The sequence below is a fragment of the Bubalus kerabau genome, chromosome 19 (assembly GCF_029407905.1).
Source record: "Bubalus kerabau isolate K-KA32 ecotype Philippines breed swamp buffalo chromosome 19, PCC_UOA_SB_1v2, whole genome shotgun sequence".
Lineage (NCBI taxonomy): Eukaryota > Metazoa > Chordata > Mammalia > Artiodactyla > Bovidae > Bubalus > Bubalus kerabau.
In genome coordinates, this window is record NC_073642.1 from 24736307 (window position 1) to 24762705 (window position 26399).

General features: G+C 42.5%; 1 protein-coding gene across 2 annotated transcripts in view; it reads left to right on the forward strand.

Annotated features, from left to right (window-relative positions):
• The window catches only part of SAXO2 (stabilizer of axonemal microtubules 2), a 58237-nt gene that overhangs the window by 15303 nt on the left and 16535 nt on the right, over nt 1-26399 (forward strand). The window contains exons 4-5 of one of the 2 annotated variants that reach the window (XM_055555940.1): nt 948-3360; nt 7496-7623. In XM_055555940.1, coding sequence (XP_055411915.1) covers nt 948-1891 — 944 coding nt within the window. In that variant the 3' untranslated portion in view covers nt 1892-3360; nt 7496-7623. Of the gene's footprint in view, nt 1-947; nt 3551-7495; nt 7624-26399 lie in introns of those variants that run through there. The other variant, XM_055555939.1, reaches the window with a different exon arrangement.

The following is a 26399-nucleotide window of genomic DNA, read 5'->3' on the forward strand; positions in this document are numbered from 1 at the left end:
AGACTCTAATTCTTTATCATGTATATCTTCCATCTCTTATAAATTAATTTTTGGTATTTAGAGATACATATTTTGGGGTGAAGTCAATTCCATAGTATTTCTCAGCTTTCTCCCTTTCTCATCTAGAAACAGAAAGCCTAAATAAACCTCAGTTGAAATATAAGCACTTCAGTTTTCCATCCATGGTCTAGGTGAGCTGCAAGAAGAAGAATTAAGGTATTTAACATGAAATCCCAGGTTCAGCCCTGATGTTCATTTCTAAATTCCATACTTAGTCTCTTACACTTTAGAGAGCATTCAGTCTGGTCCCCTCACCTCCAGATGAAGCCCATTTCCCAAGGAGGGAAATTGAAGCCAGTACTCCTCCTGGGATAGTACAAGTTACCCTGGACCCTGAATATTTGCTCAGGGAGTCCTGTAGGCTTTCAGGGGGTACAGTGGAGCTGAAGTTTTCTCTACTTTGAGGAGTCCCCCCCAAAGTAAGGCGTAATATCCACATCACTCTTGCCCACACAGCAGGGCCCTTGGTTTTATGTTAATCCCTAGCTTTTATGCTTCACTTCAGCATGTTATAACAAAAAACCCAACCAGTTCCTGGGAACACAACCCTAATCTCCTAAATTCTGTCTTCACTCAAAACACAACCTTATCGGTTTTCAAAAACAATCAACAGTCAGGCTCAGATGTTCCATTCCCATATTATATCAGAAGAATCTGAAAGTGGAAAGTTGTGTGTATTAAAGTGGGGAGATAGGAAGAGCAAAGTAGAAGTGAAGGAAAAAAGGAATAAATCTGAGGGGAAATCAGTGGAACTGCCTACTTAATTGGTGTTGAGATACCTAAAGGAAATGCAAGGACGGCAATGAGAGAAGTCAGTCACAATTTTTAGAAGGTGGTGGTGGTCTGCAGTATTTAAAAATGCTTTCTCTCTCTTTTAAATTTTTAAGATGATTATAGAGCTTGGGATATTCAGAAAAGTGAACTCTACAAGCCACAACAAACTTACTATCCCCCTACTGTGAGATTTGGAAATTCAACAACATTTCAGGATGACTATGTCCCTCGGGAGATAAAGCCTAGACAAAGCTGTAAACCCAGTCCAGCAGTCGAACGCTCTACCACCCCCTTTAGCGGTAACACAAGTCATCGCCTTGATTATGTGCCTCATCGACCAGAATTCAAGTTGGCAAGGCCAAAAGACAGCTACAAGCCACCCGACCAACCCTTGGAGGACCTCACAACTCACCGATGCGACTTTCAGGGTCTCGTTGGTCAAACGGCAAAGATCTGCAGACCTGCACATACCAGAGTGGCCCAGGACGCTCCATTTGAAGGAAGCACCGAGTTCCGGGACAGCTTTCAAGCGTGGGCACTCCCAGCACCGCAAGTACAGAAAGCGCCAGAGTATGTCCCTCCCGCAGGCACCATGCAGCTGCTGAGCACCAGCCACCTCGACTATGTCCCGCATCAGGCCACGCGTGTGCTTCCCATCAGGCCTGCTTCTCGTAGGAGAAATCGTAACTTTCCTTTCCAAGGAAAGAGCACCACGAAGCAAGATTTCCCAGCATGGGAAAGCTGCCGTCAGGGACTCATTAAGCAGGAGCCGCAGATCCCCAGCCCATCTGGAAAATTCGATGGCCTGAGCACTTTCAGGTCTCACTACGTGCCCCATGAACTAATTCCCACCGAGAGCTGCAAACCTGCGGACGCTCCCTTGAAGAGGTCGCTTCCGTTTGACGACATCACCACGTACTCTCTGGAGTATATGCCCAAGAAACTGGAGACCTGCCCGGCTAGCTACCCTTCCCCTCCTGGCTACCTGTTTGAAACTACAAATTCTCAAGGTCATAAATTCTTCCGCAAGATCGCTCCCGCGGTGAAGGCCTTCTAATTCTCAAATCATGTTTAAAAGGAAGCGGACTCACATCATGTTGGGTTCTCAAGGACAAAATCAATATTCTATAGTAGGAAAAAAAATTTTTTTAAGTGAAAACTAACCATTTTTTAAATTTTTAAACAAGAAATTTAGAAAATCTGTCAGAGGAAATCAGGATTTTTAAATCCATTTCCAATTAATATTTTAACCAAAATTGTTCTTTAGTATGCGTTTCTGAGACTTAAATTATGTACATTCCCACCAGAACTATTTTTAATCCCAACATACTGTTTGGTAACTTGTTTCAATCTATTATAATTTATACTTGTGTTTATACTTATGTCAAGTATATGGTTATTCACATAGGTGTTATCATTCATCAAGTGCCTTAGGACTTTTCTAGAGCACCACGGAAAATGACACGCGGATTCTTCTTTCAAGACAACAGTATTTTTCTCTTTAGACTTCAAGCATCTATGAGGTGTTCCCTGAGTCAGGTTTTCATTGGTGGCTGTTAAGATGCTGCACTGCTCCTCACAGGGTTCAAGTTAGTAAGAGGCACCCTAGGGTGGAAATCTAAGGCTGCGTGGGTTGGAAATCGAAGCACCTGAGTTCACAGTTCCAATGATGTTAATTTCTATTTGTGTTACCCTAGGCAAGTGACTCTTGTCTTTGAGTCTCAGTGTCTTCATTTGTAAAAGAATGTCTGCTCTGCCTATCTCACAGAAACTTTGCTCTGAGCATCAGGTCCTGTGATGCCTTGAAATCCACAAAGTAAGAGTGCAAACCAAGAATCAGGGGTTGTTCATAAGTCACCTAATCTCTTTTTGTACCTGTTCCTCCATTTTCATATTAGGAGAATTCCCTACTCAATACTCCCTTTCTGGCCTGTAGCAAGGACTATAGAATAACCTAGCCTGTTTCTAGCTGATGAGGAGTATGAGTTCTGAGAGGAGTCTTGCCCTCTAAAGCTTCACAAGCACCCTAGAAGTTGTTACAGAGAATGGAGAGTGTGGGTAGGGGAATAATGTGGTTTGAATGACACTATTTCCAAAAAGGAAAAAGCATTTGCAGAAGTTTAGACAATGACCAGCAGCTCTGAAGAAAATGTTCAGGGTAACCGCAGGCAATTATGCACCTAATTGCCACTCCCTGAATCACAGTGCAGAAGAAGAACCAGGCTCAGTATGAGCACAGTTATGTCCTCCTCCTCCTCCAGTGTGAAGAGCGATTCCAAGAAGGGAGGGAGGGAAGGAATGGTGGCACCAAGTGAAGTAGACAGAACAGACTGTGTATGTAAATGCTGAACATTCCCTAATGAATGCAACTCTCTCCCCCAACCCCAGCCACGCCATACCGCACGTGGGATCTTAGTTCCCAGACCAGGGATCGAACCCGTGCCTCCTGCATCAGAAGCGTGGTGTTCCAACCACTGGATTGGCAGGGGAGTCCCATGAATAAATTCTTATTGGGTGTTTTTGGGGGTAATATGATTTATTTTATCTTAAAAGTTTAGTCTTGTAGTTTTAGAATTGTTTCAAAATATATATCCATAACTGAGAATAAGTCTATCAACATTTGGTTAAAGTATTTTTCATTATGTGGCAGTAATTTGTTTTTATTTACTTTTGTATTTATTAGGGGAAATTATGTTGAATTATATGTATCTAGTAATAAAGTATCACTAAATGAATTTTCATGAAATCATTTCTGCAACCAATTTTCTCTGGAAGAGACCTTGTTAAGAAAGTATTTTCTAGGTTAAGGTATACATAATTCACACACACACAGTCACACATTTTAAAAGCACTGGAAACTAGTCATATTATTTAACCATCTGCCCGATTTAGAATGAGTTTCCACTAAGCCAAACTTGGATGAATCTGATGAAGAATGGGGAACATTTGGAGACAAAAAGCAGTAGGAAATTTCACCCCCACCCCATCCCGTCTCTACCCTGTCTCCCTGCATATCCTTGTTGTGGAAAATAAGACCACAGAATTAGAAAGAAAGGCTCTGTCATTCATAAGACCTGGAGGGACAACAACGCCAAGAGTGAACACTAACGTGCACCATGGACTTTGGGTGATTATGCTGTGTCAAGGTCGAGCCTCCCATTGTGACACCCACACCCTCGGCACAGGCCACTCAAGGTCAGGAGGCTGTGCAAGTGCGGGGGCAGGAGGCACAGGGTAACTCTCTGTTCTTTCCACTCAGTTTTGTTGTGAACCTAAAACTGTTCTAAAACAATAAAATGATTAAAGAAAAAAACCAAAAACTAGGTGGCAGGAAGAATGGAGAGGGGTGTTCAGCAGTCAGAGGCTGGGGATCCCCATTCCCCAGCCCCGTAAAACATCTGATTTATATAGACTTTTGTACAAAACTACCCAAGGCCCTCTCTGGGGCTTCCCTGGTGGTTCAGCTGGTAAAGAATCCTGCCAATGCAGGAGACACAAGAGATGCAGGTTCGATCCCTGGGTCCGGAAGATCCCCTGGAGGAGGAAACGGCAACCCACTCCAGGATTCTTGCCTGGAGAATCCCATGGACAGAGCCAGGTGGGCTACAGTCCACAGGGTTGTAAAGAGTCAGACACGACTGAGTGGCTGACACACACAAGGCCCTCCCTGAGAGTCTCTGTGTGAGAGTAGCCTGGTAATGTGAGGTGAAGAGGAGACCTCTGAACATTCATCAAAGAAAGGGAAGATGAACCTGGTAATCCTAAATTAGCAAACTTCAAAAAAAGCTGTTTAAAAAGAGTGCTGATAATATACTTTTCGAAGGTCACAGTGTCCAATACAACAACAAGAAACTTTCACCAAGTCTTCTCTCTCCACTCAGCGCTGTTTTACACGGACATGCAGATTTTCATCTTGTGTCACAGACTTAGGATTTTCACCAATGCCACCATCCCCATCCCCTTCAACAGCGCACACAGGTTGCCAGCTGCTCTCTAGGGTAGCCAGGTCTGTGTCTCCATCACCTCCAGCATCCCCAACAAGACTTCTTTACTTGAATCCATTAGGGAGTTACAGTGGTTAGCAAGGAAACATGGCCAGGAGATGCTGACAGTCAGCAAGCCTTGGAAGATGGGAGCCAGAAGAGGGGTGAAGACGCTAGTTTCTTCCACAGACTAATGCATGTGACCTGGTAAACGGCGCCTTCCCTGTCTAAGCCCTGTTTCTTCATCTACAATACAGACTTCAAAGGCTGTGTATCCAGAATATATAAAGAGCTTTTAAAACTCTAAGAGGGAAAATGGATAAAAGATCTAAACAGCTACTTCACTAAAGATTATACACAGATGGTGTATTAGTTGCTAAAGTTGCTGTAACAAAGATTCACAAAGCAGGTGGCATAACCATTTTACTTTCTCACTGTTCTGGAGGCTACAAGTCCAAGGGCAAGGTGTTGGTTAGAGCGGGTTCCTCCTGAGGGCTGCAAGGGAGAATCTGTTCTCTTCTTCCCCCTGCTTCTGGAGCTTTGCTGGCAACCTTCATTGTTTCTTGGCTTAGCAATCTCTGCCTTCATCTTCTCCCTATGTGCAGGCACCTGGGTCCAAATTCCCCATTTTTATAAGACTACCAGTCATGGGACCTCCGTGGTGGTCCAGTGGTTAAGATTTTGTCTTACAATGCAGGGGCGTAGGTTCCATGCCTGGTCAGGGAACTAAGATCTCACATGCCTCATGGCTGAAAAACCAGAACATAAAACGAGCAATATTGTTACAGATTCAATAAAGATTTTAAATAATGGTCCACATTCCCCACCCCCAAAAAAATACCAGTCATATTGATGTTCACAGACTCAGGTCTTTTACCCATCTTAATGTTACACACCCGAATGGTCTCATTGCTCCTTGATCATCTGCAAAGACCCTAATTCCAAATAAGGTCACATTCTAGGAGTTAGAAATTTTTTTGGGGGGGGGGAGGAGGAACGGACAAAGTTCAGTCCATAAAAGATGACAGAGAAGTATATGAAAACATACTCAACATCATTAGCCAACAGGGAAATGCAAATTAAAACTACAATGACATACCACTATATTCCTATTAGAATAGCTACAATACACACAGACACACAAACCTGACAAATGGACATCATTAGTCAATAGGGAGATTCAGAGTAAAACTATGAGACACCTATTACCCAGGTGTCCCACACTGCAGGTGGATTCTTTACCATCTGAGCCACCAGGGAAACCCGATCAGACACCACTATGCATCTATTAGAATGGCTACAAAATACACATACACACATGCATGGATGCTCAGTCGCTCAGTCATGTCTGACTCTTTGCCACCCCATGGACTGTGGCCTGCCAGGCTCCTCTGCCCATGGGATTCTCCAGGCAAGAATACTGGAGTGGGTTATCATGCCCGCCTCTGGTAATTTTCCTGACCCAGGGAATGAACCTGCATCTCTTATGTCTTCTACTTTGGCAGGCAGGTTCCTTACCACTGGCACCATCTGGGAAAGCCCACACATATACACATACAGACACAAACATGACAATCTTCAGTACCGACGAGGATTTGAGCAGCTGACACCTGTATGTCGTTAGTGGGAACATAAATTTTGGAAAACAGTTTGACAGTTTCTTCTAAACATGCACCTATCATATGAGCCAGAAATCCACTTCTAGGTATTTATCAAAGAATGAAAACCTAAGTTTTACACAAAAGTCTGTACATGAATGTTTATACAATTTGACACATCCTCATTCCACACTGGAAACAATCCTGATGTCTTTTAACTGGAAAAATGACACATATCTCTAGTATACTCAAACAGACTCAATTCAAGGAACAAACTGTTGATTTGCCCAATATTACACATGAACCTCAAAGGTGTTTTGGTCAGGGAAAGAAGCTGGGCCTCAAAGGCCACATAATGAATGATCACACTTGCATAAAATTCTGGAAAATGAAAAACTGTAGGGACATGAAATAAATCAGTAATTGCCAGGAGGTAGGGGATGGAGAATTTAGTGATTACCAAGAAGCAAGATAAAGGAATTCAGGGCATAAAGGAGCTGTTATGTGAGAAAATGTGGTGGTTGACAAACAACTGTCTGTATTTGTTAAAACTAGGAGAACTGTAGGGGCTTACCAGGTGGTGCCAGTGGCAAAGAATCCTCCTGCCAGTGCAGGAGATATGAGCAAATGTTTCAATCTCTGGGTTGGGAAGATCCTGGAGAAGGAAATGGCTACCCACTCCAGTATTCTTGCCTGGAGAATTCCATGGACAGAGGGGCCTGAAGGCTACTCTGCATGGAGTCTGCGAAGAGTCAGACACAACAGAGTGCACACACACACACACACACACACACACATACACACAAGAACTGAAAACCACGGAGTCAACTTGACTGCATATCAAATGATAAAAACCATCACCCAGGAGGTGGGGAGAACCCAAGAAGGCACGTAGACTGTGACAAAGGAGAATAACTGTACACCAGATGAATGCTATAACCACACTGAAGGGGGCGGGAAAAAAGGGGGTGACCTGAGTTACACTGGAAGAGGGTTCTGCTTGGGAGCTCTAAGGCAACAGACAGAAAGAATGATGTAACCACTCTACATTCTCATTGGTCATATTTTTTCTTTTCACAGGGAGTATGCATCATCAATTCCGAGACTACTTGATGTGTATATGAAAGTCAAACCAGAAAAATACATTGCTGATAATGCACCCCAGGCTTGTCCCTCTCAGAGAAAGAAGTTGCCAAAAAAAGAAAAAGGTATAATCATATTATGCTTTTACTATAATCATGACCTTTATGGTGCTGGATTGGCATCCAGGATTTCAGTGTAAATTCATACATATGGAAGGAAAATAGTTGTGTGTGCATGTATGCACTTGTGTGTATGTGTGTGCACACGCATGCATGTGCATGTGTGTGTGTGTATGCCTTCATGCACTAGTTTATATGCAGTCAACCTTTTAACTCTCCCAATGGCCAAAGATAAAATGATTTTAGCAACAAAATAATGACAGTGTTGGATTTCAGCTCATTTATACATATATATATATATGGAAGGAAGGAAAGAAGGAGGGAGGAAGGAATGGAGGGAGGAGGGTAAAGAGGAAGGTCGAGTGGGTTGGCAGTAAAGAAGGAAAGATGGGTTAGAGAAAAAACACAAAGAGCCAAAAGACATACCAAACAGAAAAGTACAAATTACATTAAGATATAAATTTTCATCCATCAGATTGGCAAAATTTTTAAAACACTGAAAACCTATATAAAGTTGGTAAAAAGGGGAACTCTCATATACTGTTGGTAGAGACATTTTGATGGTAATTTAGCAGTATCCAGATAGGCATGTCTGTCAATTTGCTGCTGCTGCTGCTAAGTCACTTCAGTCATGTCCGACTCTGTGCAACCCCATAGACTGCAGCCTACCAGGCTCCCCCGTCCCTGGGATTCTCCAGGCAAGAACACTGGAGTGGGTTGCCATTTCCTTCTCCAATGCATGAAAGTGAAAAGGGAAAGAGAAGTCGCTCAGTCGAGTCCGACTCTTAGCGACCCCATGGACTGCAGCCTACCAGGCTCCTCCATCCATGGGATTCTCCAGGCAAGAGTACTGGAGTGGGGTACCATTGCCTTCTCCGTCTGTCAATTTAAGTCCATCTAAAATCTATCCTATAAGAGTATTACCCTTTAGGCATAAAGATATATGTTCCAGGATGTTTACTGCAGCATTTGTTTGTGATAGCAAAAAACAGAAACAATTAAATGTCCATCAGCAATGGACAAGAATGAGGTAATAGTAAATACAATTCAAAAGAATGAAGTGACCATTATGTATTCAGATGGGGGAAAAGTCAATAATATATTGATCAGTAGGAAAAAAAACAAGTTTCATACAAAATATGTCTTGTTTATTATAAAGAAAGCACAAACCTTGTGTGTTTGTAATATATCTTTGAGCGTGCATAGTAAAACATCTGGGATGATACATATCAATCAGTGTGTGGGCTCTATCTTCTGAACAAAATTGGAAACTAGGTTTTCTGTTGAGAATCAGGGTGTCTGTTCTGAACGTTTTCCATTCTAGGAGGATGGTTCTGGCTGGAATTGTGTTGGGAATAGGAAATGCAGCTGATACTACATCAACAAAACTTAGTGAAGGCTCAAAATGGAAACTGAGCCAATGGTCAGGGTCATCTCATTTTCCCCAGCAACTCACGATGTGGAGGAGGAAGGAAGAGCCACAGAGTGAGCATCTGCTATGACTCAGGCTGCTAAGTGCTTCACACTAAACCAGTTAATCAAAACCTCGCAGACACAAGACAATCTACAGAATGGGAGAAAATATTTGCAAATGATGCAACCAATAAGGGCTTAATTTCCAAGATGTACAAAGAATTCATACAACTCAACAACAACATAAAAAAACCTATCCAAAAATAGGCAGAAGACCTAAATATACATTTCTCCAAAAAAGAAATACAGATGGCCGATAAACGCAAGAAAAGGTACTCAACATCTCTATTTACTAGAGAAATGCAAATCAAAATTACAGTGAGGAACTACCTCACACCAGTCAGAATGATCATCATTAAAGAGTCTTCAAATAAATGCTAGCAAGGGTGTGGGGAAAAGGGAACCCTCTACCCTGCTAGTGTGAATGTATGTTGCCACTGTGGAAAACAGTATGGAGGTTCCTCAGAAAGCTGAGAAGAGTTATCATATGATCCAGCAATCCCACTCCGGGGTATATACTGGACAAACTAAAAATAAAAAGGACACAAGCACCCCAATGTTCATAGCATCACTATTCACACAGCCAGACATGGAATCGATCTAAGTGTCCATTGACAGAGGAATGGATGAAGATGTAGTACATATATACAATGGAATACTACTCAGACAAAAAAGGATGGAATAATGCCATCTGCAGCAATGTGGATGCAGCTAGATATTATCATACTAAGTGAAATGTCAGAAAAAGAAAGACAAATACCATGTGATATCATTTATGAGTGGAATCTAAGTAATGACACAAATGAACCTACCTATGAAACAGAATGGAGAAGGCAATGGCACCCCACTCCAGTACTCTTGCCTGGAAAATCCCATGGATGGAGGAGCCTGGTGGGCTGCAGTCCATGGGGTCGCTAAGAGTCGGACACAACTGAGCGACTTCACTTTCACTTTTCACTTTCATGCATTGGAGAAGGAAATGGCAACCCACTCCAGTGTTCTTGCCTGGAGAATCCCAGGGACGGGGGAGCCTGGTGGGCTGCCATCTATGGGGTCGCACAGAGTCGAACACGACTGAAGCGACTTAGCAGCAGCAGCAGCATGAAACAGAAACAGAATCACTGACAGAACAGACTGGTGGTTGTCAAGGGAGGGGGGTTGGGGGAGGGACTGAGTGGGAGGCTGGTGTTAGCACACGTAAGCTTTTATAATATAGGATGGATAAACAAGTTCCTAATATGTAGCACAGAGAACTATATTCAGGATCCTATGATAAACTATAATGGAGAAGAATATTAAAAAAGAAGATGTAAATATGTATAACTAAATCACTTGGCTGTAGAGCAGAAATTAACACACTTGTGTCAATCAACTACACTTCAATTAAAAAACAACTCCCCAACCATAATTTGACATGAACAGTAAGACCCCAATCTGAAGATCAGGAGCTCAGAAAGTTCAAAGTTACACCAAGAAGAGGGTGGCAGAACTCCAGATTCCATTGGTGGCCCTCTCGGCTCTCTCCTCACTTTCTCTGGCTGAAGCACGTTCCTCTAGGGTGGTGGAGCCGCCAGACGGAAGGCATCTGTGTCCCTGTGTCTGTGTCTCTGTATCTGTGTCTCAGGGAGTGGAGCTCTTCTACCCTCTAAGCCATCTACCAGTTCAGACTTTTATACCAGACAGAAGCATTCTTCTTGTGTAAGCCCCTCAACAAGATAAAAGTTTACTTTATTCTCTGCCAACCCACTGTCCCAAAGTCCTAATCAAACAGTTTCTAAACAGAGGAATAAATTTAGAATAATTGAAAACACTAGGATCCAAATTTAATCTGTAAATTAAAGAGAACTGACGAATTTGGAAAACTCAGCAGTGGCCATGGGACTGGAAAAGGTCAGTTTTCATTCCAATCCCAAAGAAAGGCAATGCCAAAGAATGTTTAAACTATTGTACAATTGTGCTCATTTCACATGCTAGGAAGGTTATGCTCAAAATCCTTGAAGCTAGTCTTTAGCAGTCTGTGAATTGAGAACTTCCAGATGTACAGGCTGGGTTTCGAAGAGGCAGAGGAACCAGAGATCGAAATGACAACATTCGCTGGATCATAGAGAAGCCAAGGGAATTCCAGAAAAACTTCTACTTTTACTTCCCTGGTAGCTCAGACGGTAAAGAATCTGCCTGCAATGCAAGAGACCCAGCTTCTATCCCTGGGTCAGGAAGATCCTCTTGAGAAGGGAATGGCAACCCACTCCAGTATTCTTGTTTGGAAAACCCCACAGGCAGAGGAGCCTGGCAAGCTACAGGCCATGGGGTCGGAAAGAGTTGCACATGACCGAGTGACTAACACTTCTACTTCTTTGCTTCATCGACTATGCTAAAGCCTTTGATTGTGTGGATTACATGGATCACAACAACCTGTGGGAAATTCCAAAAAGAGAAGGGAATACCAGACCACCTTACCTGTCTCCTGAGAAGCCTGTATGCAAGTCAAGAAGTAACAGAACAGGACATGGAACAACGGACTGGTTCCAAATTGGGAAAGGAGGATGTCAAGGATGTATATTGTCACCCTGCTTCTTTAACTTTTACATAGAGTCCATCATCCAAAATGCCGGGCTGGATGAAGTACAAACGGGAATCAACATTGCTGGGAGACATATCAACAACCTCAGATATGCAGATGATACCACTCCACTCTAATGGCAGAAAGTGAAGAGAGACTGAAGAGCCTCCTGATAAGGATGAGAGAGCAGAGTGAAAAAGCTGGCTTGAAACTCAACATTCAAAAGCCTAATAAGATCATGGCGTCCAGTCTCTTCATGCCAAAAGAAGGGGGAAAAGTGGAAGCAGTGACAGATTTTCTTTTCTCAGGCTTCCAAACCACTGTGGATGATGACTGCAGCCATGAAATTAAAAGATGCTTGCTCCTTTGAAGGAAAGCTATGACAAACCTAGACAGCATATTAAGAAGTGGAAACATCACCTTGCCAACAAATGTCGGTACAGTCAAAGCTATGTTTTTTCCAGTAGTCATGTACCGATGTGAGAACTGGACTGTAAAGCAGGCTGAGCACCGAAGAACTGATGCTTTCTAATTGCGATACTTTCAAGAGAAGACTCTTTCGAGTCCCTTGGATAGCAAGGAGATCAAACCAATCAATCCTAAAGGAAATCAAGGTGTTGAGATGGTTAGAAACAATCACCGACTCAATGGACATGAATTTGAGCAAACCCTGGGAGATGCTGAAGGGACAGGGTTTCCCTACAGACTGCATGCTGCAGTCCATGGGGTTGCAAAGAGTCAGACACGCCTCAGTGATGGAACAGCAACAGCATAACATATACCACTGAGGATGGTGCCATAAAAAATCATAATTGAGTAGGAACTGTGCTTTATGAGAGGTAGTGTATGGGAGGGATGATGCCATTCCCAGACATCATAGTCCTTATCTGAGGTGGGAGAGGTTGTGTGCTGCCCTAGGGTGGGGCCAGTACCTCTTTGTGTCATCACAGCCGGACTCAGAACTGTTGGGGTGCTGACAAATTATGTGATGCTGCTGCATCCTCACAATGCGACCCAGGCAACGTCCAGGACACTGAAACGAAAGCACAGTGCAGTATAAACAACCTTGTGTAAACTTCCCTGTCGGTCTACTGGTTAAGACTCTGTGCTCCCAATGCAGGGGGCTTGGGTTCAATCCCTGGGTGGGGAACTAAGATCCCGCATGCGGTGAAGCATGGCGAAAATAAATAAAGACTGATCTTAAAAAATTAAAAGAAAACAACCTTGTGAGCACATGCGTGCTGGGGGTACCAATACCACATGCTGTGGCAGCATTGCCAGAGACCAGCTACAGGGGTGAGCTGGCTGAAGGAAAGTTGCTGTTCAGTTGCTCAATTGTTTCCGATTCTTTGTGACCCCATAAACAGCAGCAGGCCAGACTTCCCTGTACTTCACCATGTCCCAGAGTTTGCTCAAACTCTTGTCCATTGAGTTGGTGATGCCATCCAATCATCTCATCCTCTGTTGCCCCCTTCTCCTCCTGCTCTCAGTGTTTTCCAGTATCACTGTCTTTTCCAATGAATCAGCTCTTTCCATTAGTGGCCAAAGTATTGGAGCTTCAGCTTCAGCATCGGTCCTTCCAGCGAATATTCAGAGAAGGTAGGGAGGAGGGAAGCCCAGCTGTAAGGATCAGACTGCCCTCCTTCAGAGCCAGACAGCTTCCTAACTTTCCTTTCATCCTCTTTTCCTCCTCAGAAACTGAGACCACCCCTGGGGAGAAGGAGTGAAAAGCACAGGGCCAGTCCCTAAGTGAGCAGGTTAAGGTTCAGAAATCACTGTGCGTAAAAGCATAAGCTACAGCCAAGTTTGGGTTTTCCTGCTTAGAGCAAAAATGGAGGCTTGTGTGTAGGGGTGAGCTGAATTATAGGAAAAAAAATTAACATTCAGCTCTTAATTTTTTCTGTACTAGTAACCTGTATCAATTTTTTCTTCTCATTTCTTTTATGCTTGAAAAGGTCTTTCCCATCCTGGTAGTTCTATTCCAGTTTAATGACTACACTAAAGCATTTTAATCCAGGCAGAATTTATTCTGTTGTATGCGGTGGGTTTGGGCTCTCATTTTATTTATTCCTCTTTAATTAGTTGACCACTTTCTCTCTTATACAATTGTGTTTTATAATTTCCCAACCACATTATTGAGGTACAATTCACATAGCCTAGAAGTCACTGTTCAGTGTATACAGTTTGCAGTAAGTCCCCTACATATGAACCTTCAAGTTGAGAACTTTCAAAGATGCAAGTGTGCCCCTGGATGTCAGCTATTGTAACTGTACTACTGTAGTTTTTCAAGGTCCTGTAATGTAAGATGAAGAATGTTTTATTTTGTGTTTGCTTTTTATACATTATTTGTGTGAAAAGTATCATAAACCTATTACAGTGCAGAACTCTATAGCCAATTGTGTTTGTTGGGTACCTAGGCTAACTTTGTTGGACTTACAAACAGGCCTAGAAACAATTTCTCTTTCATGTATATGCTTTTTAAATATTTTCTCCCATTCTGTGGGCTGTTCACTTTCTTGGTCCATCCCTTGTAGCAACAAAGCTTTAAATTTTCATGTAGTCCCATTCATCTATTTTTGTTGTTGTTGTAGCTTGTTTTTCGTGTCATATCTAAGAAACCATCTCCTAATCCAAAGCATGAAGATGTATGGCTACAGAGTTCCTTCCAAGGGCTTTATTGCTCTAGTTCTTAAATTTAGGTCTCTGATAAATTTTGAGTTAATGCTTTGTATACCATATATGCTAGAAATCCAAGTTCATTCTTTTGCATTTGCATATTTAGTTGTTCTTCACCAATGAGGAAGAAATTGTTCTTCCCTCATTGAATTGGTATTGTCACTCTTGTAGAAAATCACCTGACATAGATATATGGATTTGTCTCTAGACTTTCAATTCAATTTCATCATCTATGCTAGGTTAGCACCATGTTGCCATTCAGTCAGTCACATCCAACTCTGCGATCCCATGGACAGTGTGGACTGCAGCCTGCCAGACGCCTCTGTCCATGAGATTTCCCAGGCAAGAATACTGGAATGAATAGATCCAGGGATCAAACCCACATCTCCTGTATTAGCAGGTGGGTTCTTTACTGCTGAGCTACCAAGGAAGCCCAGTTTAGTACTGCACTGTCTTGATTGTCTTGTAGTAAGTTTTGGAATTGACATGTCTGAGCCCTCTAACTTTGTTCTTTCTCTAGATTGCTTTGGCTATCCTGGGTCCTTTATATTTCCATATCCTGGGTACTATATTTCCATAGGATCAGCTTGCCAATTTCTGCAAAGAAGCTGGGGTTTTTATGGGGACTGTGTTGAATGTGTAGACCAATTTACTGTCACGTGAATAATACTAAGTTTTATGATCCATAAATATACAATGCCTTTTCCATAAATAAATGCCTTTATTTAGATCTTCTTTAACAGTCCTTGGACTTCCCTGGTGACTCAGATAGTAAAGAATCTACCTGCAATGCAGAAGACCTGGGTTCGATGCTCAGGTCGGGAAGATTCCCTGGAGAAGAGAATAGCTACCCACTCCAGTATTCATGCCTGGAGGATGCCATGGGTACAGGAGCCTAGTGGGCTACAGTCTATGGGGTCACAAGGTGTCGGACACAACAAAGCAATGAACACATTCTTTAATGTCCTTAAAAAAAGTTACTGTAGTTTTGTAGTGTTCATTTTTTAAAAACTCTTCTTCCCTCTATGACTAACTGCTTTTGGGTTAAACTCATTTTGAATGGGTCCGTTTCTGCACTTTTCTCACACTGCACGACTTCAGTGTGTTCTGCACTGATGCGGCACTGTTTTACTTAGAGCAGTCTTGCAGGACACTCCGACATCAGGTTAGGAAAGTCTCTATCCTCCTATCGATTTGTTTTTCTAAAAATCTCTTGTCTTCACTCACTCTCCCATATGAATGTCAAAATCGTATGAGGTTCCAAGAAAAGAATTCTACAGTAATTTGAATTGGAAGTACGTGTTCTGGTTCATTTAAGGGAATGGGCTCCTTTATAGCACTCAGAGTACCTTTACTTATCCAAATTTTCTGGTATGTGTTTCAACAATATGTTGTATTTTTCTTTATGCATTCGATGAGGATTAATTTTATGTGTCACTTCTCGTCTGTACCTGATGAAGTGACATTTTAATGAGGTTTGGACTTGGGATTGATGTTTGAATGGTTTAAGAATACTAAGGATGTTGATGTAAAAGAACCAGATTAGAACATTTCCTAACACCATATACAAAGATAAACTCAAAATGGATTCAAGACCTAAATGTAAGGTCAGAGACTATAAAATTCTTAGAGGAAAGCATAGGCAGAACACTCGATGACATAAATCAAAGCAACAACCTCTATGACCCACCTCCTAGAGTAATGGAAATAAAAACAAAAATAAACAAGTGGGATCTGATTAAACTTAAAAGGTTTTGCACAGCAAAGGAAACTATAAGCAAGGTGAAAAGACAACCCTCAGAATGGGAGAAAATAATAGCAGATGAAACAACTGAAAAACGATTAATTTCCAAAATATACAAGCAGCTCATACAACTCACTACCAGAAAAACAAACAACTGAATCAAAAAGTGGGGCAAAAGACCTACACAAGACATTTCTCTAAAGAAGACATACAGATGGCTAATAAACATGTGAAAAGAGGCTCAATATTGATTATTATTAGAGAAATGCAAATCAAAACTGGTGAGATATCACCTCATACTGGTCAGAATGGCCATTATCAAAAAGTATGCAAACAACAAATGCTGAAGAGGGTGTGGAGAAAGAGAATCCTCTTGCACTGTTGGTGGGAATGTAAATTGATACAGCCACTATGGAAGACGGTATGGAAGTTCCTTAAAAAACTAGGAATAAAACCACCATATGGACATGGAACAACAGACTGGTTCCAAATAGGAAAAGGAGTATGTCAAGGCTGTATATTGTCACCCTGCTTATTTAACTTCTATGCAGAGTACATCATGAGAAACTCTGGGCTGGATGAAGCACAAGCTGGAATCAAGATTGCCGGGAGAAACATCAATAACCTCAGATATGCAGATGACACCACCCTTATGGCAGAAAGTGAAGAGGAACTCAAAAGCCTCTTGATGAAAGTGAAAGAGGAGAGTGAAAAAGTTGGCTTAAAGCTCAACATTCAGAAAACGAAGATCATGGCATCCAGCCCCATCACTTCATGGGAAATAGATGGGGAAACAGTGGAAACAGTGTCAGACTTTATTTTTCTGGGCTCCAAAATTACTGCAGATGGTGACTGCAGCCATGAAATTAAAAGACGCTTATTCCTTGGAAGAAAAGTTATGACCAACCTAGATAGCATATTGAAAAGCAGAGACATTACCTTGCCAACAAAAGTCCGTCTAGTCAAGGCTATGGTTTTTCCTGTGGTCATGTATGGATGTGAGAGTTGGACTGTGAAGAAGGCTGAGCACCAAAGAATTGATGCTTTTGAACTGTGGTGTTGGAGAAGACTCCTGAGAGTCCCTTGGACTGCAAGGAGATCCAACCAGTCCATTCTGAAGGAGATCAGCCCTGGGATTTCTTTGGAAGGAATGATGCTAAAGCTGAAACTCCAGTACTTTGGCCACCTCATGTGAAGAGTTGACTCACTGGAAAAGACTCTGATGCTGGGAGGGATTGGGGGCAGGAGGCAAAGGGGATGACAGAGGATGAGATGGCTGGATGGTATCACCGACTCGATGGACGTGAGTCTGAGTCAACTCTAGGAGTTGGTGATGGACAGGGAGGCCTGGCGTGCTGCAATTCAAGGGGTCGCAAAGAGTCGGACAGGACTGAGTGACTGAACTGAACTGAACTTGTTAAAAGAGATAACTAATGAAAACCTGCTGTATCGCACAGAGATCCCTACTTATAGTTCTGTGTGACCTAAATGGGAAGGAAATCCAAAAAGGAGGGGATGTATATATACATTTGACTGATTAACTTTGCTGTATGGTAGAAACACATCGTAAAGCAACTATCCTCCAATAAAAAATAAGTAAAAGATGTTTCTGCTTATAGAGTGGACAAGGCACTCTAGAGAGGAGACAAAACTCAGGAGGCTCCTGACGTGGCCCTTGTGAGGAATGACAAAAACATTGGGAACAGTGGGAAACTGACAGGAACGGATGGAAGTGAGAGGAAAGGGGGGTGCGTAGCTTTGGATGTAGTCATTGTGATCTGGAACACAAACTAGGGGCAGATCAGATTTGGTGGAGATTATGAGTTTGATTTTGGATACTTTTAAAACTATTGACTTGTGTCATCTATGATATCGAAAGGTTATTAATGGCCTTACCCCTGGGGATGCAGATGATACCACTCTAATGGCAGAAAGTGAAGAGGAACGAAAGAGCTTCTTGATGAGGGTGAAGGAGCAGAGTGAAAGAGCCAGCTTAAGACTACATAACAAAAAAAAACTAAGATCATGGCATCCAGCTGCATTACTGCATGGCAAATAGAAGGGGAAACGGTGGAAGTAGTGACAGATTTCCTCTTCTTGGGCTCCAAAATCACTGTGGATGGTGACTGTAGCCATGAAATCAGAAGACAATTGTTTCTTGCCAGGAAAGTGATGAGAAACCTAGACAGTGTGTTGAAAAGCAGAGACATTATTACTCTGCCAACAAAGGTCCATATAGTTAAGATTGTGGTCTTCCCAGTGGGCATGTACAGCTGTTAGAGCCGGACCACAAAGAAGGCAGAACACCAAAGAAGTGATGATGCCTTTGAACTGTGGTGCTGGAGAAGACTCCTGAAAGTCCTCTGGACAGCGAGGATATCAAACCAATCACTCTTAAGAGAGATCAACCTGAATATTCACTGGAGGGACTAATGCTGAAGCTGAAGCTCCAGCATTTTGGTCACCTGAAGAGAACAGATGACTCATTGGAAAAGTCCCTGATGCTGGGAAAGATGTAGGGCAGAAGGGGAAGAGGGCATCAGAGGATGAGATGGCTAGATGGCATCACCAATGCAATGAACATGAACTTGGGCAAACTCTGAGAGATGGTGAGGGGCAGGGAGGCCTGGCGTGCTGCAGTCTATGGGGTCACAAAGAGTCAGACACGACAGGCAACTGAATAACAACACCACCTGTGGGGGTAGAGTCTAAGGAATGGTGCTTTTCACGACTCTCTTGTGATCTGGCCTACTGCCATATCTCTGAGGTGAACCCATGAAGGCAGCTTCCCTGTGCTCTTAAGGTCCACTGTGATGCAGGGAGCAGGTGAGAGTGGCAATTAACACAGAAGCTCTGAAGACTAATCCAATTTGAATTTGGCCCTCATAACTGTGTGCCCTAAGGGAGTTTTTCCAACTCTATAATAGAGTATGAACAACACTGGAGACATCCCTGGAGGTCCAGCAATTAAGACTCTGAGCTTCTGGTGCAGGGGACTTTGTTCAATCCCTGGTTGGTTATGTGGTGTAGCATAACCAAAAAATAAAGAAAGAAAGAAAATAAATTTTTTAGAAAAGAAAATGAATGATATTGACTTGATAGGGGACTGTGAAGTGATCCACATAAACTACTTAGCTGAGCACCTAGTATAGTCCACATAAAACAAATCTTAATGGGTGAGTTATTCAGTCCAAATTACTATGCATTTTCAAACAAGTCAAACACTGGTAGCAAGGAGAGAAGAGTGACTGCACACACCTTGGGGGGCAGTCCCGGATGTTACAGGACTGAAACGCAGCTCGTGGCTTGCGGAGCTGGTCACAGAAGGCCTTGCTCACTTCCTGCCCGTTGGCCATCAGGCACTGGGGTCTCTGAACTTGGGCTCCCAAGTGGCCGCATGTGGCAGAACAATGAGTCCAGTTGCCAAGCTCCCAGAAAGTCTCTGCAGAAAGAAAAGGAATGTCACAGATGGCCACTGGAGGAGAAGGGATGATGGGCTGGAGACGACCTGGCCAAAGACAACTATGAGCTGCTTTCTGGTTAGCTGCCCGTCGGGCTCTCTGAGCGGCACACAGAGAATCTGCCATCAGGTGGGGTAAAGGGGTCCTTTAAATCTCATTTTCCCTTGACTAGCTCATTGTCATAATTGCGGGGGGTTATTCCAGCCAGGATGGAGCCCTTGGTCCTGCAGCTGGACTGGAACCCGGTGTGTCTGATGCCAAATCTAACTCTTTCAAAATACTACCTCACATTTCACAAAGGCCTCTTGACAGTTCAAGGCAAGACATACAGCCTGGGAAAGGGGTTGTCTCAGGCCAGCTAGATCTGCCAGAAAAGTCCCAGAGAAGGAGGAGAAACTGTGCAGGGGGCCGGCTTCTCAAGACTCTCCAAGCAGAGCCAAGAGGACAAGAGAGGAGGGTCTCTCCAGGGGATACCCTAATGGATTCTCTTTCTCAAAAGTGGATCAGACTGAGACAGATGAAAGATGATTTAGCGGGGAGCTGGGAGAAGGCAATGGCACCCCACTCCAGTACTCTTGCCTGGAAAATCCCATGGATGGAGGAGCCTGGTAGGCTGCAGTCCATGGGGTCGCTAAGAGTCAGACACGACTGAGCGACTTCACTTTCACTTTTCACTTTCATGCATTGGAGAAGGAAATGGCAACCCACTCCAGTGTTCTTGCCTGGAGAATCCCAGGGACCGTGGGGCCTGGTGGGCTGCCATCTATGGGGTCGCACAGAGTTGGACACAACTGAAGCGACTTAGCAGCAGCAGGGATTAAGCAGACAGGTTTAATATACATTTCAATTCCATTCTTACTTCTCTACTAATTCTTAATCTAAACTTCAGATGAGTCCTGAAGCTGAATAAGTAATTTGCCATAGAGCCCTCTGGAAAGGTGAAAATGGGTGTTTCCTTAAAAAAAGCTGAAGCTGACCACTTCCAATAATCATGGTTTGTTTTCCTTTTAGTCCTCGTTCCAAGTAGCCTTTCCTTTCCCTTTTGACACGGGATAAAAAGATGAAGTAGGACATAATGACGACAGATTTGTGTATGATCACAGAAAGTACCAGATTTTCTTGTAATAATCACAAGTAAGAAATAGCTACCAGCTGTGTCCACAGACTGCTCCACTGAGAACACCTATGCCTTTAGCTTAACTGTTTTCTGGTGCTTCCTTTTGATGTTGAAATTTTGTCCTAAGTTGCATATAATTTCCACAGCAGAACAATACACATTTTTAGCTGTCCTACAGTTCAGTTCAGTTCAGATGCTCAGTCGTGTCCGACTGTCTGTGACCCCATGAATTGCAGCACGCCAGGCCTCCCTGTCCATCACCAACTCCTGGAGTTCACTCAAACTCACATCCATCGAGTCAGTGATGCCATCCAGCCATCTCATCCTCTGTTGTCCCCTTCTCCTCCTGCCCTTAATCCCTCCCAGCATCAGAGTCTTTTCCAATGAGTCAACTCTTCACATGAGGTGGCCAAAGTATTGGGGTTTCAGCTTTATTATCAGTCCTTCCAAAGAACATCCAGGACTGATCTTTAGAATGGACTGGTTGGATCTCCTTGCAGTCCAAGGGACTCTCAAGAGTCTTCTCCAACACCACAGTTCAAAAGTATCAATTCTTCAGCACTCAGCTTTCTTTGTAGTCGAACTCGCACATGTATATGTGACTACTGGAAAAACCATAGCTTTGACTAGATGGACCTTTGTTGGCAAACTAATGTCTCTGCTTTTGAATATGCTATCTAGGTTTGTCATAACTTTCCTTCCAAGGAGTAAGGGTCTTTTAATTTCATGGCTGCAATCAGCATCTGCAGTCATTTTGGAGCCCCCCAAAATAAAGTCTGACACTGTTTCTACTGTTTCCCCATCTATTTGCCATGAAGTGATGGAACCAGATGCCATGATCTTAGTTTTCCGAATGCTGAGCTTTAAGCCAACTTTTTTACTCTCCTCTTTCACTTTCATCAAGAGGCTTTTGAGTTCCTCTTCACTTTCTGCCATAAGGGTGGTGTCATCTGCATATCTGAGATTATTGATATTTCTCCTGGTTGGCAATCTTGATTCCAGCTTGTGCTTCATCCAGCCCAGAGTTTCTCATGATGTACTCTGCATAGAAGTTAAATAATCAGGGTGACAATATACAACCTTGACATACTCCTTTTCCTATTTGGAACCAGTGTGTTGTTCCATGTCCACTTCTAAGTGTTGCTTCCTGACCTGCATATAGGTTTCTCAAGAGGCAGGTCAGGTGGTCTGGGATTCCCATCTCTTGAAGAATTTTCCACAGTTTATTGTGATCCACACAGTCAAAGGCTTTGGTATAGTCAATAAAGCAGAAATAGATGTTTTTCTGGAACTCTCTTGCTTTATCCATGATCCAGCGGATGTTGGCAATTTGATCTCTGGTTCCTCTGCCTTTTCTAAAACCAGCTTGAACATCTGGAAGTTCATGGTTCACGTATTGCTGAAGCCTGGCTTGGAGAATTTTGAGCATTACTTTACTAGCATGTGAGATGAATACAATTGTGCGGTAGTTTGAGCATTCTTTGCCTTTCTTTGGGATTGGAATGAAAACTGACCTTTTTCAGTCCTGTGGCCACTGCTGAGTTTTCCAAATTTGCTGGCATATTGAGTGCAGCACTTTCACAGCATCATCTTCCAGGACTTGAAATAGCTCAACTGGAATTCCATCACCTCCACTAGCTTTGTTTGTAGTGATGCTTTCTAAGGCCCACTTGACTTCACATTCCAGGATGTCTGGCTCTAGGTGAGTGATCATAGCATTGTGATTATCTTGGTCGTGAAGATCTTTTTTGTACAGTTCTTCTGTGTATTCTTGCCACCTCTTCTTAATATCTTCTGCTTCTGTTAGGTCCATACCATTTCAGTCCTTTATTGTGCCCATCTTTGCATGAAATGTTCCCTTGGTATCTCTAATTTTCTTGAAGAGATCTCTAGTCTTTCCCATTCTGTTGTTTTCATCTATTTTTTTGCACTGATCACTGAGGAAGGCTTTCTTATCTCTCCTTGATGTTCTTTGGAACTCTGCATTCAGATGCTTATATCTTTCCTTTTCTCCTTTGCTTTTTGCTTCTCTTCTTTTCACAGCTATTTGTAAGGCATTTTGCTTTTTTGCATTTCTTTTTCATGGGGATGGTCTTGATCCCTGTCTCCTGTACAATGTCATGAACCTCCGTCCATACTTCATCAGGCACTGTGTCTATCAGATCTAGTCCCTTAAAACTATTTCTCACTTCCACTGTATAATCATAAGGAATTTGATTTAGATCATACCTGAATGGTCTAGTGGTTTTCCCTACTTTCTTCAATTTCAGCCTGAATTTGGCAATAAGCAGTTCATGATCTGAGCCACACTCAGCTCCCAGGCTTGTTTTTTTCTGACTGTATAGAGCTTCTCCATCTTTGGCTGCAAAGAATATAATCAATCTGATTTCGGTGTTGACCATCTGGTGATGCCCATGTGTAGAGTCTTCTCTTGTGTTGTTGGAAGAGGATGTTTGCTATGACCAGTGCATTCTCTTGGCAAAACTCTATTAGCCTTTGCCCTGCTTCATACCGTATTCCAAGGCCAAATTTGCCTGTTACCCCAGGTGTTTCTTGATTTCCTACTTTTGCATTCCGGTCCCCTATAATGAAAAGGACATCTTTTTTTGGGTGCCAGTTCTAAAAGGTCTTGTAGGTCTTCACATAACTCTTCAGCTTCAGCTTCTTCAGCATTACTGGTTGGGACATAGGCTTGGAATACCATGATATTGAATGGTTTGCCTTCTAAATGAACAGAGATCATTCTGTCGTTTTTGAGATTGCATCCAAGTACTGCATTTTGGGCTCTTTTGTTGACCATGCTGGCAACTCCATTTCTTCTAAGGATTCCTGTCCACAGTTTATATAAAACATTTTTTAGAAATAGTTAAGTTTATTAAGAATTTTGCAGGTGATAGGTACTGAGTTAAACACTTTAACATCAATTTTCCATCTAATTCTCATAGCCATCTTGTGATTTAGATTATTTTTGCTTGCAGAGGTAGAAATGGAAAGAAGCTATGTGACTTCTCCAAGGTCCTGCAGCTGGATTGGAACCCAGTGTGTCTGACGCCATAGCTAACTCTATGTCAGATTTCATAAACACAAGACAGTTCAAGGCAGGACATACATGCATTTCTTTAAAAAAAAAATACACTTCTTTTTATTGAGGTATAATTCATATAAGAAAAAATGCTGATGGGTCAAACAAGCAGTTCTATGAGTTTTCACAATTGTATGTACTTAGGTAACCATGATCCAGAGCAAGGTATATACATTTAATCAGTCACAAAGCTTCCTCTCATCTATGAAAGCAGGTTAAAGGATAACAGAGTTTTGCCAAGAGAACACACTGGTCATAGCAAACACCCTCTTCCAACAACACAGAAGACTCTACACATGGACATCACCAGATAGTCAATACCAAAATCAGAGTAATTACCTTCTTTGCAGTCAAAGTTGGAGAAGCCCCATACAGTCAGAAAAAACAAGAATGGGAGCTGACTGTGGCTCAGATCATGAACTCCTTATGGCCAAATCAAGACTTAAATTGAAGAAGGCAGGGAAAACCAATCCCTTCTGAATAGCAGACCATATCTGAATGGAAGACCATTCAGGTATGACCTATATCAAGTCCCTTATGATTATACAGTGGAGTGACAAATAGATTCAAGGGATTAGATCTGATAGAGTGCTGGAAGAACTATGGAGGCAGTGAGCAAGACCATCCCCAAGAAAAAGAAATGCAAAAACACAAAATGATTGTCTGAGGAGGCCTTATAAATAGCTGAGAAAAGAAGAGAAGCTAAAGTCAAAGGAGAAAAGGAAAGATATACCCATCTGAGTGCAGAGTTCCAAAGGATAGCAAGGAGAGAGAAGAAAGCCTTCCTCAGTGACCAATGCAAAGAAATAGAGGAAAATAATAGAGTGTGAAAGACTAGAGATCTCTTTAAGAAAATTGGAGATACCAAGGGAATATTTCATGCAAAGATGGGCACAATAAAGGACAGAAATGGTATGGACCTAACAGAAGCAGAAGATATTAAGAAGAGGTGGCAAGAATATACAGAAGAACTATACACAAAAGTTTATCATGACCCAGATTACCACAATAATGTGACACACCTCGAGCCAGACATCCTGGAATGTGAAGTCAAGTGGGTCTTAGGAAGCATCACTACGAACAAAGCTGGTGGAGGTGATGGAATTCCAGTTGAGTTATTTCAAATCCTGGAAGATGATGCTGTGAAAGTGCTGCACTCAATATGCTAGCACAGTTGGAAAACTCAGCAGTGGTCACAGGATTGGAAAAGGTCAGTTTTCATTCCAATCCCAAAGAAAGGCAATGCCGAAGATTGTTCTGACTACTGCACAATTGTACTCATCTCACTTGCTAGCAAAGTAGTGCTCAAAATTCTCCAAGCCATGTTTCAACAGTATGTGAACCGTGAACTTCCAGATGTTCAAGCTGGATTTAGAAAAGGCAGAGGAAGCAGAGATCAAATTGACAATATCCATTGGATCATCAAAAAAGCAAGAGAGTTCCAAAGAACCATCTACTTCTGCCTATTGACTACACCAAAGCCTTCGGCTGTGTGGATCACAACAAACTCTGGAAAATTCTTCAAGAGATGGGAATACCAGACCACCTGACCTGCCTCATGAGAAATCTGTATGAAGGTCAAGAAGCAACAGTTAGAACCATACATGGAACAACAGACTGGCTCCAAATAGGAAAAGGAGTACATCAAGGCTGTATATTGTCACCCTGCTTATTTAACTTATATGCAGAGCACATCATGTGAAATGCTGGACTGGATGAAGCACAGGCTGGAATCAAGATTGTTGGGAGAAATATCAATAACCTCAGATATGCAAATGACACCACCCTTATGGCAGAAAACGAAGAACAACTAAAGAGCCTCTTGATGAAAGTGAAAGAGGAGAGTGAAAAAGTTGGCTTAAAACTCAACATTCAGAAAACTAAGATCGTGGCATCCGGTCCCATCCCTTCATGGCAAATAGATGGTGAAACAATAGAAACAGTGAGAGACTTTATTTTTTTGGGCTTCAAAATCACTGCAGATGATGACTGTAGTCATGAAATTAAAAGATGCTTTCTCCTTGGAAGAAAAGCTATGACCAACCTAGACAGCATATTCAAAAGGAGAGACATTACTTTGCCAACAAAGGTCCGTCTAAGTCAAGGCTATGGTTTTTCCAGTAGTCATGTACAAATGTGACAGTTGGACCATAAAGAAAGCCGAATACCAAAGAACTGATGCTTTTGAACTGTGGTGTTGGAGAACACTCTTGAAAGTTAGACTGCAAGGAGATCCAACCAGTCAATCCTAAAGGAAATCAGTCCTGAATATTCATTGGAAGGACTGATGCTGAAGCTGAAACTCCAATACTTTGGCCACCTGATGCGAAGAACTGACTCATCTGAAAAGACCCTGATGCTGGGAAAGATTGAAGGCGGGAGAAGAAGGGGACGACAGAGGATGAGATGGTTGGATGGCATCACTGACTTGATGGACATGAGTTTGAGTAAACTCCAGGAGTTAGTGATGGACAGGGAAGCCTGGCGTGCTGTGGTCCATGGGGGCACAAAGATTCGGACACAACTGAGCGACTGAACTGAACTGAACTGCACTGCCCTTCCTCCCAGACAACTACTTTATTTCTGTCAACATACATCAGTAGTATCTGTTCTTGGACTTCATACAATATGTACTCTTTTCTGTCTGCCTTCTTTTGCTTAATAAAATG